Genomic DNA, 16990 nt, shown 5'->3' with positions numbered 1-16990 from the left:
ACAATTTTATTTGTTTGTTTTTTTAACAGGGACAATGCACTTGACATTGTTATACAAAGAAAACAATGCCATGTACATAGGGAATATAGCATGAAGCTAATTTTCAGCCTTTGTCCATGGTTATGCTTTACAGAAAAAAAAAAATAATAATAATAATAAGGTACGGTTTCAAAAATTCTTCAGCTTTACATAAAACACTGCGAGCTCTGTCTGTAACTTAAATCAACAGGAATGACATTCCATAGATGTGAACCTTTCACTGAAGAAGATGATTAAATCATGGTTCTGCATCTGCGGATTCTACAATTTCCACTTACTGCCCCTCTAGTTTTTGGAAATTTGGAAATTTAAGACACCTCCTTTTCAAGTAAATAGGAACATGACTAGAACACTGCAAAAACAATATGTTTTAAGTAAAAAATATCTTTAAAATATCTATGAAATTTATACCTAAGTGAGAAAAAAGTATGTGGACATTTATATTATTTAAAATGAACAAAATTTCAAAGGTTTGGGGTTAGAAAAAGAAGTTAGTACTTTAAATCAGAAAGACAGCATTAAGTTGATCAAAAGGGACAGTAAAGACATTTATAAAGTATTTACAATTAAGAACAAGAATTTGACTTATGTAAAATAACATCCATATCACAAATTAAAGCAACAACAAACTAAACAAAGCAATGCAAGCATAATATTTAATGTGAGCATTGATCTTGTTTCTCTGAAACAATACATTTATATTTAGTCATTTAGCAGACACTTTTGTCCAAAGTGACTTACAATTGAGGAGGAATTCAGTGATTCAACAAGAAGAGGCATACAATTTAACTTGTTTGTGCTCATAGAATTTAGTGCTCAAGTTAGGAGGGTTTTCTTTTAGAGAGAGAGAGAGAGAGGGAGAGCGAGAGGGAGAGAGAGAGAGGGAGAGAGAGAGAGAGAGAGAGAGGGAGAGCGAGAGGGAGAGAGAGAGAGAGAGAGAGAGAGAGGGAGAGAGAGAGAGAGAGAGAGAAAGAAGGAGAAAGAAAGATAGTGCTTTTCTTATAGTGGGTTTTGGTATTATTCACCAGGGTTCAGGTGTTCTTGGAAGAGATGGATTTTTTGTTTGTAGGATACCAGTGTATCCACAGCGCGAGTGGGAATGGGAAGAACATTCCTCCGGTGAGAAACAATATGAGAAACATTCAAACTCTGAATCTTAAATGTCCCGTGAAGTGCTTTGAAATGTGCATTTTTGAATAATCTCAACTGAAACATGACGACAGGGCGGGACATATCGTAGCTCCTCCCCTTTTTGATAAAACAGCCAATAGCGTTTTTCTTTTTTAACATAGGACTGCAAGTGAAAGTGGTTGAGTTCAAGTGCATCAAATGACAAGCAAATGAGAAGTGACTTGAAGAATTGCTTTCCTGCAATTTTTTCACGACTTCACCAGTACTGGGTTGAGGACCCCTGGACTAATAGCAATGTTTTTTTCTTCTTCTTCTTCTTCATCTGTAAGAGATAAAGTACTAAAAATACAAAGTAAAGCACTAAAAAATAAGATTCAGGCTTATTTCAACCTAATTACAATTTTTGGGGTAAACAGGTTTTTGGGTAATAGGTTTAAATATGGGCTAAGGGGTTATCTTGTTTAAAAATAAAAAAAATAAAAAAATCAAGGTTATTTCACCATTTTATTTTTTTTTTACTTTTCGAAAGTTAAAAGATTGGTATTGTGTTCCTTTAAATGTACATAAACAAAAACACACACACACACACACATATATATATATATATATATATATATATATATATATATATATATATATATATACACTCTAGTGAAATGTCATCAGTAGTTTATTTTTTTTAACCCTTTAACAAGAAGGATCTCAGATGGACCAGCTCACTTTAACAGTAAATGTACTGTAATTCTCCTCTTGTTTCTTCTTCCAGATTCCTCAGATCAGTTACGCCTCTACAGCACCAGAGCTGAGCGACAACAACCGCTACGACTTCTTCTCTCGTGTGGTGCCACCAGACTCATATCAGGCCCAGGCCATGGTGGACATCGTGAAAGCGATGGGCTGGAACTACGTGTCCACTTTAGCTTCCGAGGGAAATTATGGTGAAAGCGGAGTAGATGCCTTCGTGCAGATCTCTCGAGAGACAGGTACAGAATCCATCCACTGGTTCCGCTAAGTTTACAGTTTTGGGTGGGGGTATTGCTACCTAAAATTACATATTTATACTGTGTTTTCTTAAAATTTGCAGCAATGTTTGTGACATATCTATATTTATGAACAAATAAAAAAATATATAATTATATGGGTTCTATCCTGTATATATGGAAATTCTATTCCTTTGCATTTGTTCACCGGATTTCTAAATAAGTAAAACTGAGCTGCTTTTTGTTCTGTATTTTCACAATAAATTAGACGGGGCATTAAAATTTGATGTACCAAGAAACCTAAAGTGATAAAAAAAAAATCAGAGCACACCCTTTTCTGTCATACTACAGATTAAAATGAAACAAATATATGAAAATAAATACTACAGTAAGTCTTTGTGTTGTTTGATGGCTTTTCAACACACTGATGGAATTGATGCCACTCTGAGTGTGTGTGTGTACAAGAGAGAGAGAATGAGAGAAAGAGAAATGCATGCTTATGATGACAGATGTGCATCTGTTAGCTGTTTTGCGATTGATGCTTAGTTCAAACAGGCTTTGGCTGAATGCGTGTTGTGATAACATCGCAATGTGGGTTACACACTGGACGAAAAGTGAAGCACTGTGCCTAATAGTGGGGTTTATTTACTTTTGCCTGGCTCTGCAGATATTTTTCTCTGATTTCCTTCTAGTTGACGCAACATATTGCATGTCGTTTTTCTTCATATTGCATGTGAAATTTCACTGCATGTTAGGTACAGAGAGCAGACACAAATTAAATGCTGTCGTGTAAATAAGCTAAATAACATCAGGCAGTTTTGTTTGTTTAATAAAAGAGCAATGTATAGACCTGTTCTGTAGGAAAGGAATCTTAAATGTTGCGCTCAGTGCTAAATTTGTGAATTGCGAGGTCCTGGAACAGATCGGGGTAACGGATCCGGCTTGTTACCCGAGGATGTAAGGTGGGGGGGTGGGACGGGATGCGGGGCGTTTGATGGCAGAGGGGTGTCACAGATGAAAGTGAAGAGGGTTGGGGAGTCGCGGAAGCACTATTGCCAACTATTTTCATTGAAAGGTGCTAAGATCTGCCCGAAAAGTTGCTAAAAGTCGCTAGATTATGTCATACGTCAATTTGCATATTACTGACGTCATCACGTGCTACCATTTCTGCTTAACAGCCTATGGTTAATAAAGGGGTATTTATATTTGCATGTCAGTTTAACTAAATTTATTGCTGTTTGAATACAGTATATCAGTATAGATGTGTAGTGAATTTGCAGTAATCTCTCAGACGTAATAAACTCAGACAAGTTCAGAAACTCTCACTAAAATATCTGTGATTGCGAACAAGAAAAGAATAAACGATCAAATTAAATTGTTAATGTAAATGAGAAGCAGATCGGTTTGACTGTACAAGGTAAATACCTTCACACTGCCGGTGCTAAACAGTATAACAGTAACAGTACAATACATAACAGTATGGACAAATAACAGTCTATACAAATTCCCAGTTACACAAAAATGTTGCTAGATTTGTTGCTAGTCGCTTTTTTGAAAATTAGTCGCTAGAGGGGTCTGAAAAGACAGATCCCCCCAAGATGGCAACACTGCGCGGAAGAAAGGGAACAGTGGACTGGGGAGGAGGGCGGTTGAGGAGGGGGATCGGTAAAATGAGGTGAGACTTCATAGGTGCCGGATCCGCTGTGTTCCGGCACAAATTAAGCCCTGGTTGTGCTATTCACCTTATTCTCCACGTATGAGCGGGCGCAACCATCTGAATCTTTTTGTCTCGAAACTTCCGGTCTCATTCACTTCCATTCATTTTTAGAGGTTAAAAACAGCTCGTTTTGCTGCTTGATGTTGCAAACTGATCTTTTCGTATTATATTATTCTACTTTTTATGTATAGTCATGCAAACACTTGTTTGTAGAGCGAGTGGTTTGATCGTTTTCTGCCGTTTGTTATTTCTAGTCATTTCTCCCATAGGCAACTGAATCGGAAGTCCTAAAACAATCGCAAAAACGAGCGCTCTTCCGCATTGTAGAATAAAGTCAATACAATGAAAAAAGAGATGAAATAACTTGACTTTCAAGAGGTGATGGGGATGCCATTGTGGAAGGCAGGGCGCCACTAATACAGTGGTAGGGGAAACACTGCATACACGGATTCTGATGTTACTTTCACACCTGCCTCATTCAGTTCTTTTAAAATGTACCAGAGTTTATGGTAATACTTTATTTTGATGGTCCATTTGAGTATTAGCAGACTGTCTGCTTAATATCTTCTGATTCTGCCCCTTTAACAGATACTTAACTGACTATAAGAAACTTTGCAAGTACATGCCAACTTACGCCAACCCTAACCCCAACCCTAACATCAACCTAACAGTCTATTTATAATCTAATGAGAATTAGTTAGTAGTCTTAATCTTTACTTTTACTTTTTACTTTACTCCTTTACTTTCATGGATGAGGAAACAGTGTTGTACGCACTCCACCGAAAACATTCATTACCTATATATTAAATTTTGTTTGTTAAGCGCAAAGATTTGTTTCAAAACTATTTCTAAATTCAGTTCTAATTTCCAGCAAACTAATAAATGAACATTAATAATGAAGTGTGGTCAAAAAATGAGTTACATCCAAAAAAGAGTTATCCAAGCACACGTCCTATTCTTATTCCCAATATGGTGATGCAGACGTCTCCAAAACGACAGGTAGACAAATCTAAACGTGTTATTAGAAAAAAATGCATATAATAAATTATACTGCTAATAATAACATTATAATAAAAATGCAAATTGTCATGAATAAACGAACATTTTAATCCTTTATTTTTTATATGTAAAGCTATTTGTGTATTGTTGTACATCCTGTGTGTATTAAGCATTTGAACCTGCATAGGTGCATAACCAATAGTGCTCTGCGCGGGACTTCAGACCAGCTGTTAGTTGATCAATGTCTCTGTCTGTTTCAGTTACTCAGATTAGCAACGTGTCAACAGTGCGCCTTAACACACCTCCTTTATAGACCAGCACCCATGAGTCCACAAATCGGCTCAAATGGATTTGCTATATAAACAACGTAGCGCAAAACGTGAAAATTAGGGTTGCGCTGGTCTGAAAATAGCAACAAGTCCCGTCAAACACATCTTGCACCTTATTGCGCCGGGTGTATGATTGGGCCCTTAAAGACCTAACAAGGTTAATTAGGCAAGTTAGGATAATTAGGCAAGGTATTGTATAATGGTGGTTTGTTCTGTAGACAATCAAGAAAAAAATCTAATAATATTGACCTTGAAAATGTTAACAAAATTTAAAACTGCTTTTATTTAGCTGAAATAAAACAAATCAGACTTTCCCCAGAAGAAAAAATATTATGGGAAATACTGTGAAAAATTCCTGTTAATCATAATTTGGGAAACATTTGAAAACGAAAAAAGTTCACAGGAGGGCTAATGATTTTGACTTCAGCTGTATGTAACACAGACCACAGCATATAGCATGATCCAGATTAGGCTTTCCATTAATATGCCATCGTTCAAAAAGTTCGAAAGAGGAGCATGACTGAGACAGCTGCGTGCATTTGTACCCATCTGCTGCCAGAAATTCATGGCGGTCATTAATATAAATAGAAAGTGAGTCACATTTTAGGGAGAAAAATTTCAGCATTGGTGTCCATCTCTCTCTCTGTCTGACAAAGGAGGTCTGTGCATCGCTCAGTCCATGAAGATCCCACGAGAGCCCAAACCAGGGGAGTTTGACAAGATCATTAAGAGACTAATGGAGACCCCCAACGCTCGAGGAGTCATCATCTTCGCCCACGAGGATGACATTAAGTAAGTCAATGATATGCTTAATGTATGTTTGATCACCAAGGCCTTATAGGAGTTTTCTGGCTTAAATACAGCTGGTTTTATATCCACTAGAGGCTCAAACTAGCGAATGTGCTACCCACTGTGCCACCATGCAGCCACATGACAGACATTTTAATTTAATTTAATTTAATTTAATTTAATTTAATTTAATTTAATTTAATTATTTTATTTTATTTTATTTTATTTTATTTTATTTTATTTTATTTTATTTTATTTTATTTTATTTTATTTTATTTTATTTTATTTTATTTTATTTTATTTTATTTTATTTTATTCCTCTGTGGCAACCCCTGATAAATAAGAGACTAAGCTAAAGGAAAATGAATGAATCTTTTATTTTATATTTTATTCCATATATTTTTATTTTATTGTATTTTATTCCACATAGTTTTGATTTAATTTAATTTTATATTTTATTCCATATATTTTTATTTTGTTTTATTCCACATATTTTTATTTTATTTATTTATTTTATATTTTATTCCAAATACTTTTCCCATATATATTTATTTTATTTTACTGAACATATACTGGATAAGTTGGCAGTTCATTCCGCTGTGGCGACCCCAGATTAATAAAGGGACTGAGCGAAAAGAAAATGAAAAGAAATTATGGAATTGGCAGTTCATTCCGATGTGGTCACTCTGGATTAATAAAGGGACTAAGCCGAAAAGAAAATAAATGAATTTTATTCCATATATTTTTATTTTATTTTATTTAATTCTACATATTTTAATTTAATTTTATGTAATTTAATTGTATATTTTATTCCATATATTTTTATTTTATTTTTTATTTTATATTTTATTCTATATTATTTTATTTTATTCCATTGATTACATTTTTTTATTTTATATTTCAATCCATACATTTTATTTTATTGTATTTTATTCCATTTATTTTTATTTAATTTAATGAATTTTTTTATTTATTTTACTTTTTATTCCATATATGTTTTTTTATTCCACATATTTTAATTTTATTTAATTTTATTAATTTATTTTATATTTTATTCCATATATATTTTTTTTTTATTTTATTCCATATTTTTTTTTATTTTTTTTATTTTATATTTTATTCCATATATTTTTCCCCATGTAATTTTATTTTATTTTATTTTATTTTATTTTATTTTATTTTATTTTATTTTATTTTATTTTATTTTATTTTATTTTATTTTATTTTATTTTATTTTATTTTATTTTATTTTATTTTATTTTTTTAATTTTGAAATTCTTTTGATAACTTAAGAAGCCCTGAATGGCTACCCATTTGAGTAGCTGCTGTTGCATTATAGCAATTTAAGGGAGTTTTTGGGGAAAATTATGGCCAATAGATAATCCCTGATATATCAAAACTGACTGGTGGTGATTTTATTTTATTTAGCTGTCATGCATTCATTCATTCATTTTCTTTTCGGCTTAGTCCCTTTATTAATCCGGGGTCGCCACAGCGGAATGAACCGCCAATTTATCCAGCACATGTTTTACACAGTGGATGCCCTTCCAGCATCTCTGGGAAATATCTGTCATGCATTTGACTGGCAAACATGACAGGCATTTTATTTTCATCCATTCATTCATTCATTTTCTTTTCAGCTTAGTCCCTTTATTAATCTGGGGTCACCACAGCGGAATGAGCCACCAAATTATCCAGCACATGTTTTACGCAGCAGATGCCCTTCCAGCTGCAACCCATCACTGGGAAACATCAATACACACTCATTCACACATACACTACAGAAAAATTTAGCTCACCCAATTCACCTATAGCGCATTCACCTAAACCCACACAAACACAGGGAGAACATGCAAACTCCACACAGAAATGCCAACTGACCCAGCCGGGACTCGAACCAGCGAACTTCTTGCTGCCCACATTTTATTTTATTTTATTTTATTTTATTTTATTTTATTTTATTTTATTTTATTTTATTTTATTTTATTTTATTTTATTTTATTTTATTTTATTTTATTTTATTTAGTTTTGTTTTGTTTTGTTTTTATTGTTTTATTTTTATTTATTTATTTATATATTTTTTTTAAACCATGAAAGAATGTCAGGAAGGTATTAATTTAATTTATCCAAGTGCTTTACTTTTCTGCTTTTAAAAGTTTCCCGTAACAGAGTTTGCCTGTTAGAATGGCATTGTAAGTGCAAAATTGCATATTAATTTTTATTTATTTATTTATTTATTTATTTATTATTTTTACAATGAAAGAATGTCAGCATAAAGCAATATCAGCAACCCACTGCACTTTTCATGCTTTGACAGGATGTTTGAGAATAGGCGTGAACATATATAAGAACTTGACGATGTCAGCTGAAAAGAGTTTTTATTAGGCACAAACATGTCAAACTTTTTCCCCCCTCAAGGATAACATGCAAAGCAGATTTGTGCACACTAAAGCAATGAAGGAGTGTTAAATATGTCATGTTGTAATGTTGCGTTTTTATATGTACAATCTGGCAATTTGGTCCTTAACAGATGCATAATGGGGCAGTGTTTTTTCCCGTCATTTTTTTAAATGATTCTGTCTGGAACAAACTGTTCGTTCCATCTGTCGCCATGAAGCAGACTAATGTTGTCACTGATTTGATAATAGCTGACTTGTAACAGGGGCACATGTGGATTATTTGATATGATTGAACTAACTTCTAGTATTTGCGACATTTTAGGGGAGATTTGTAAATTAAGCCAGATATTAAATGCAAAGTACATGCAATTAGAGGAAGCGTCCTTTGATGTGGCGATAAGACTTTTGATATGCAATGCATCACACATGCTTCTGTATGCATGTAAATGGAGTTGGCTGCTGACCAACCAACTAGAGGGAACAATGGACACAGTCTCAGGCCAGAAATATACTCGGCACAATTACACAAGCGCCGCATGATTTGCCAGTGCATTATTAACTGAGTGCTATTAACCTTTTGCCATTAAACCAAATGTAATTATTCAGGTAGATAGCTATTTTAAAAAGTTAAGTTTAACAAACTTGCTCAGTGAGATTCTCTTTAGACTGGGGCTGCACGAAATTGGAATACAGTTTCACAAGATGGTGTGAATAGCTCTATTTGATGGTTTTCTGGGGATCTAACAGTATTTAGGTAGAGAAATTGAATAATCACAATGAAAAAAATGCTTTTCTTACTTTGTGTAATTTCTAGTCTAAATATCTAAAAAAATATTGTCAATTGTGTCAAAGCAGCTTCACATTATAGTAAATTTAAACTGTGTCAGTCCAGTTTTCAGAGTTGAAGTTCAGTTTAGTTCAGTTCTTTGTTATATAATATTCACTGCTGAGAATTCAAACACTGAAGAGCAAATCCATCGATGTGCAGCTTCATAAGTCCCGAACCATGCAAGCCAGTGGTGACAGCGGCAAGGAAAAAACTTCACCAATTGGTGAAAGTGAAGGATTAAAAAACCTTGAGAGAAATCAGGCACAGTCAGCATGAGCATTTCTCATATAGCCAAAGTCTTGTGAAGAGCTGCAGTCTAGGCGCCGGAGGCTGGTGAACGCTGGACGTCCGTGGAGAAGTTGCAGGTGGGAGTGGTCACCAGGCGGTGTACAGGCTGGCTCTTCAGGATCAATGTGAGGACTCGTCTGACACTGGGGTCTTTCCGGGGTCAGTCTCATGCTCTCCACTCTTCCATAACCACCACAGCAGCTGCTCAGGATACGGCCTGGTCCAGGATTATGGAAACCTCGGGAGTAATAGACGAAAGACTAACATAAGCGTAGATGCCGTTCAAATTATAATGTCTTTGGGGAAGTGTTCCCGGCTCCAGTTGCCCTAAATAATGCAGACTAACAATCCTTTAGAGGATTCGGATTTTAGAAGCATTTGTGCTTTATGTGTATGCTAATGCAAAGAGACGTGTCTTTAATCTAGTTTTAAACTGACAGAGTGTGTCTGCTTCCCGAACTGTGCTAGGAAGGCTGTTCCAGAGTTTAGGTGCCCGATATGAGAAAGATCTACCGCTACAGTTGATTTTGATATTCTGGGACTAATCAATTGTCCAGAATTAATTGAGCGTAGAGGAGGTGAGGGGCTATAGTACACCAGGAGCTCCCTCAAATACTGGGGAGCTTAGCCGTTCAGGGCTTTGTAGGTAGTCAATAAAATTTTTAAATTAGCCAAAATGAAGGGCTCTATTTTAACAATCTTGGCGCAAAGTCTAAAGTGCAGAGCGCAAAAGCATTAAGGATGTGTCCGAATCCACTTTTGCTATTTTAAGGATGGAAAAATATGGTTTGCACTGCAGCGCATGGTCTAACAGGGTTGTGCTTATTCTCTTAAGGAGTTATGGGTGTGTTTCGAGCATAACGTGCATTAAACCAATCAGAGTCTCATCTCCCATTCCCTTAAAGAGTCAGTTGTGTCGCATCATGGCCCATTTGCTATTTACATGGAAGACCTTGTGAGTGGAAAAACTGAATGCTTCTTTAGCGAGAAAACAGTTTAACAGAGCATCTGCAGCATGAGGATAAAGAACGAACATCCTCCATTCTGCCCTTTACTTTCACTTTCTCTTTTTCTCTTTCGTGGATAAGGAGACGGTGTTGTACGCACTCCGCTGAAGACATCCATTTGCCCACATAATTAATTTTGTTTGTTAAGCGCAAAGATTTGTTTCAAAACTATTTCTAAATTCAGTTCTAATTTCCAGCAAACTAATAAATCAGCAGCAATAAGTTATATCTAAACACACGTCCCATGCCCCATATGGTCCAAAACCTGACAGGTGAACAAATCTAAGCTTGTTTTTATTAAAACCAATATAAATATGCATATAATAATATATAATACTGCTAATAATAACAACATTATACAAAAGCAAGTTGTCGTGAATGCACTGAAAAAGCCCCCAGAGATGAAGAAGGCATGGAGGCAATGGTTTTTATATTTATGTAGTAAATAATTTTTTTTGTAATATTTTAATCCTTTAATTCTTTTTCATTTATAAAGATATTTGTGTGTTGCTGTACATCCTGTGTCTTAAGCAATGTGTAACCGAGGCGCACAACCAATGTGCTCTGCGCTGGACTTTAGACCTGCTCTCAGCTGGTCTATTGCACAGTCTATTTTAGTTCCTCAAAATATCATTTTCCTTTGGCTTAGTCCCTTATTTATTAGGGGTCACCACAGTGGAATGAACCACTAACTATTCCAGCATATGTTTTACGCAGCAGATGCCCTTCCGCACGACATGATTTTGTCAAGTACGATGCGTTCCTGGATTAACATGTTAATCCATCTATGTTAATCCTGGAACATCATTATTGTTGGAAAATGTAATCCATACCTATTCCCTACCCCTAAACCCAACCACAATTGTAAATTATTCCCAAAACCAGAGGGGAATAATAGTTGGATAACACTCATGTAGAAGTGCATAAACCTAACCATAAGCCTGAACTTCACATAAACGGTAAACATATCTCTTAATTCTGATTGGCTGACTGGAATGTGGTTGCAGCATCAACATAGATGGTAATCCAGGAACATGTCCTACTTGGTGAAATCAGGTTGGCGTGCCCTTCCAGCCACAACTCAGTACTGGGAAACACTCACACACACTTATACTCTATGGTCAATTTAGCTTATTCAATTCACCTATAGCGCATGTCTTTAGACTGGAGGAAACCAGAGCTCTCAGAGAAAACCCATGACAACATGGGGAGAACATGCAAACGCCACACAGAAATGCCAACTGGCCCAGCCGAGACTCAAACCAGCAACCTTCTTGCTGTAAGGTGACAGTGCTAACCACTGAGCCACCTTGCCACCCTTGCAGTACTATAAATGGAAACCAAAACTGTAACAATTTAAGTTAACTAGCTGCTTATTAGCTTGCATGTTAGTCTTATTCTGCATAGCCATACAATACATCAGTCATACAGGAATGACAAGAGGGTTAGATAATAGCAGTCTTTTCATTTGTGGTTCACTTTACGACCCCAGTGTGTTCAAAGTGTTTTGATTCTTCATTTTAAACCATAATCGGACATCCAACAATATATATCTGTGATTTTAGAGCATCGCCGTTCACCCAAGAAGCACTACAGCTGCCTGAGAAAGGTCAAAGCCAGTGTCAAATTCCAAATAAGCCGTCATTATCACGCTATCTCAGAGCTTCAATGACCTTTTCATATGTGATAAGAGCACATACAGTATCCAGGACTCCTCATTCCTCCTCACGTAATGTCATTTTATTCTTTTCCGCATTTGACCTTATGGATTCAGAAGTAACAAACAAGACTTTTTATCACCGTCAACACTCACAAGGGACGGTTTGCCTCTCTGTGTTTGAGTGTCACAGTCTCTAATCCATATGGCTCACTGCTGATGCTTTCTGACAGGCCTATGAGGTGAAGAATATCAGTGCAGATGAAGTTTCCCCCTCATTAATGCACTTCTGTGAACACAGGCTGTCGGTCACACTGCCTGAATTGTCAACCACGCTTTCAGTGCAGAAAGCACATGCATAACTGAATAGCTTAATTCATAATAACTTGGTTAAGTGCCACTCTAACAATTTGATATTTGAATTTCATGAAGCGCCTCTCGTTTAGAGACTTATGTGTTGTATTAATGGGATAGTTCACTCAAATATGAAAGATTGCAGTTCGTTTATTCACCTTCAGGTCATTTAAGGCGTACTTAAAGAAGTTTTTTTGCTGAAACTGTGATCCTTATGCAAGTCAATAGTAAATAAAAATTACAAAAAAGAAAAACTTGCAAAAGTAAATGATTAAAGTGGCCTATAATGATTAGTTTAGGTCTTATAATGTGAAGCAATTAATCTGTGCAATAAACTGAATATCAATTACAGTATCTTTTCCTTTAGCCTTGGCAAACAATCCTTAAAAAATCTCCAGATGATGCCGTCTTTGAATCATCATACAAAACTGACAAATTCAATTGCAATATAATCATATTGTAATCATTTTGATAATAAAGTTGTAATACTTGCCTTAACAAGTATGCTATGCCTGCACAGTTGAATAGATTATGTTAACTAAACACATAATATTTATACTGTATATAATATTCTAGCTGTAGATTATTGATATTATTCATCGATTATTGATATTATTATATTGATATTGTTGATACACACATTGCGGTAACACTTTACAATAACAGTACATGAATAATGATATTAACATGTAAACTAAACATTACTTTATTATGAATTAATGATGAGTTGTGCGCTAATCATGAACTTACTTTACCTACAACATGAGTCACAAGAGTTTATGTGTGAATAACGGCTACCTTATGGCCCGTTTCCACTGAGTGGTACGGTACGGTTCGGTTTGGTACGCTTTTATGGCCGTTTCCACTGTCAAAAGGCGTACCGAACCGATCCGTACCGTACCACTTTTTCGGCACCCTTTCGAAAGGGTACCAAACACAAGAAAGGGTACCAAAAGGCGGAGCCACACGCGCAGCTGAACGCTATTGGTTTACAGAGATACGTCATTGCTTACGCAACAAGCCAGAATGAAAACAAAAATGTTTGAAATACACAGCGAGAGAATATAGCGGAATTATAAATACATATAATAACGAGCCATGGTCGATCCGGGCTCAAACAAACCTTGTCGTCGTCTTGATGAACAGCCACAAAGCCATGGAGTAGCAGATTTACCCTGTGCCTCGTAGTTTTTTATGAGCCAGTCTGAAGCGCGAGCGGTTTCGCTTTCTTGCTAGCGCTCGCGCGCGTCTATATCTGAAATAACAAACTTCTTGAGCTGATGATAATAACCTGCGCTTGATTATTGATGTGCTTTTGAAACCCGATCCTTTCAGACACTGACAAACGCGAGAGTGTAGCACGAAAAAGCAAAGGAAAAGCCGGAAAAAAGGAGCACATTATTTTTCAGCAAACATGAACAAAATGCCATGATTAACTAACTTATTATCTTCACCTTTTGGACTAATATGAACTGGGAATGGCGGAATTACTCTCTAACAGAGGTTACATGTGCTGCTGAAGATTACATTCACAGATAAGAGGTTTTCACTGATTGTAGGCTATATTTTGTGTTGTTTTGAACCTAAATACAGACGAAATGTCTGTTGTGTGTAGTTCTTCTGTAGTTGGTAACATATCGGAGACTGTAAAGGGCTGTATGAGTTTATATATCTTCATTTATTTAGTTATTTAATATAATTACAGACGTTACAGTAGGCTGTTTCGCACTGTCATTGATCTGCAGTTATAATCAACTCATGTTCATAGAAAAGTTAGTAATAAACATTTCTACACAAGTATTAATGTGTATGAAGCATCTGTTTTGTGAGAAGTGCTTCTCATATGATATGTGAATGACCTGTACAGCTTTATTGTAGACTTTTCTCGAGCGAGAATGACGTCGACTGAAACATTCTGTCATACACCACGCCCACCAAAAGGTTACCCTTGTTAGTGGAAATGCAAGCCTGATAAAGGTGACCCGTACCAAACCAAACCGTACCGTACCAGTCAGTGGAAACGAGCCATTAATTACTTATCAGTACATGTTAATGTATTAATTAACTTTTAAGTTTAAGCTTAATGTAACCATCATTAACTCATGAGCTGTTAATATATAATTAAGTCATGACTTTACTTGGAGGGGCACATCACCATAACTCATCCTTAACAACTCATGAACTCCTGTGTTTAAACTGTTGATGTTGATGTTTACAGAACACTTTTCTATTGTTATTTACTGTAAACACACTAGACTGATGTGCTTAAAGAGTTCATGAGTAGTTAAGAATGTGTTAAAGATGATGTACCCCTCTAAGTAAAGTCATGATTTAGTTATACATTAACATATCATGAGTTTATAATGGTTAAATTATATTATATTATAAGCGTAAACTAATGTGGTAATTAATACATTAATTAGCAAACAAACAAGTAATTAAGGTAGCCTTTATTCACATATAACTAAACACATAATATTTATACTGTATATATAATATTCTAGCTGTAGATTATTGATATTATTCATCGATTATTGATATTAATATATTGATATTATTGATGCACACATTGCGGTAACACTTTACAATAACAGTACATGAATAATGATGTATTAACATGTAAACAAAACATTACTTTATTATGAATTAATGATGAGTTAAGGTGTGCGCTAATCATGAACTAACTTTACCTACAACATGAGTCACAAGAGTTTGTGTGTAAAAAATGACGTGTCTGTACATGTTGGTAATTAATGTATTATTTAACATTTAAGTTTAAGCAAAATGTAACCAACATTAACTCATGGGGTGTTAATGTATAATTATGTCATGACTTTACTTGGAGGGGCACATCACCATTAACTCTTCCTTAACGAACTCATAAACCGTGGAGTTTGCATTTTCTCCCTTTGTTCGCGTGGGTTTCCTCCAAGTGCTTCGTTTTCCCTCACAGTCCAAAGACATGGGCTGAAGGTGAATTGGGTAAACTAAATTGACCATAGTGTATGAGTGAGTGTGACTGTGTATGGGTGTTTCCCAGTACTGGGCTGTGGCTGAAAGCAAGGTTATAATAGTTTTAGATTTTTCATCAGTTTTATTTTGTATTTCATTTTTTTTTTTTTTATTCATTTCATTTTAATTTGTTTTTAGAGGTAGATTTACTAGTTTTTATTAGTTTTTATATTTTGAAATTTCTTAGTTTTGGTTAAGTTTTTATTAGTTTTAGTATTAGTTTTAGTTTGTTTGTATGTTTTTTTTTTTTTTATAAATTAGGATATTTGTTAAGTGCAAGATTCAAAATCATCAGAATAAATAAAAACTCAACCAAAGATAGGCCCCATTTTTTGACACAAGAACACTACCACCTACCAGTACCATCTACCCATCCTTAAATTCAAATACAACACCCCACAAGATAGGAGCCTTAAGTAAAATATATGTGCAAGGCTGCTGAGGTTGGATACACAGTAGTGATGGGAAGTTCGGATCTTTAATGCGAACCAGATCTTTTGTGACAATCTTCCCAAGTTTGGACTCAACATATCAAAAATATGTAGTCAGGAATCATAATTTCAGTCAGTTAAAACATCAACATGATCTGAAAAATTTATTACAATCACGTTTTGCAACCTAACTGAAGCATGATTCACTTCATGATTCACTTCAAACTCCATTACCATTTTCTTTTATGAAATAAACTTACGTTTTTTTTGCCAGATCCTCTCATTTAAGCCCTCAGTTTACCCGTGCTGCAGTTGTTCAAGTTTAGTTCAATCACAGCAGGCTGTACTGTTTGTGTTCAGTTCACTGAATCACGCATGCGCAGAATTATCGGTTCTCAAACCTGATCTCACTGTACTGTTCTAATAACTGAATAAGAGTATATATTGGTTTATTTAGAGTCAGAGGGGGTATTAGGCATGTTAAAAAGTAAGTTTGTGGATAAGCGCTTAACGTTACTGGAGAAGTGAATTGTTTTAAATGATTCAGTTTGATTGGGTGAACTAGTTTAATAGGTTCACTTAGGAGATCCGGTTAAAAAAGAAAGATTCGTTGGTGATTGCAATTATTAATAGAGAAATGAAATCCATTATTGGGCACAAATGTGTTAAATTAATACTTTTAAATGTCTGCTCGGGTCGTATTTAAGACTGTCATCATGCTGCTGTCATGTCCACTTGTTGTTTTTGTTGTGGGAGCAACAATGAGGACTGACTGGAGGAGGACTGGTTTGATCTGGCCAATGGCCGTACGGGTCAAACACCTGACAGTGCAAAGTAAAAAAAGCAAAGATTTACTTCTAAAAGGCATACAGTAGGCTTATGTATTAAATAAATTTACAGAGACGAAAACGAAGGCTATAATTTAGTTAGTTTCAGTTTGTTTTTATAAATAGTTTCAGTTCTATTTTTTTTTTTTTTTTACTCTCATTTTTATTTTTATTTCAGTTAACGAAAATGTTTTTTCAATTC

At 35.2% G+C, this 16990-nt stretch overlaps 1 protein-coding gene across 1 annotated transcript in view; it reads left to right on the top strand.

Moving 5' to 3' along the window:
* The window catches only part of grm6a (glutamate receptor, metabotropic 6a), a 167174-nt gene that overhangs the window by 87168 nt on the left and 63016 nt on the right, over nt 1-16990 (top strand). The window contains exons 3-4 of the mRNA XM_056464049.1: nt 1937-2153; nt 5852-5987. Coding sequence (XP_056320024.1) covers nt 1937-2153; nt 5852-5987 — 353 coding nt within the window. The remainder of the gene's footprint in view (nt 1-1936; nt 2154-5851; nt 5988-16990) is intronic.

The sequence above is a fragment of the Danio aesculapii genome, chromosome 8 (assembly GCF_903798145.1).
Source record: "Danio aesculapii chromosome 8, fDanAes4.1, whole genome shotgun sequence".
NCBI lineage: Eukaryota > Metazoa > Chordata > Actinopteri > Cypriniformes > Danionidae > Danio > Danio aesculapii.
The sequence above is the reverse complement of the archived record's forward strand: the minus strand, read 5'-3'. Positions and strand labels throughout refer to the sequence as shown.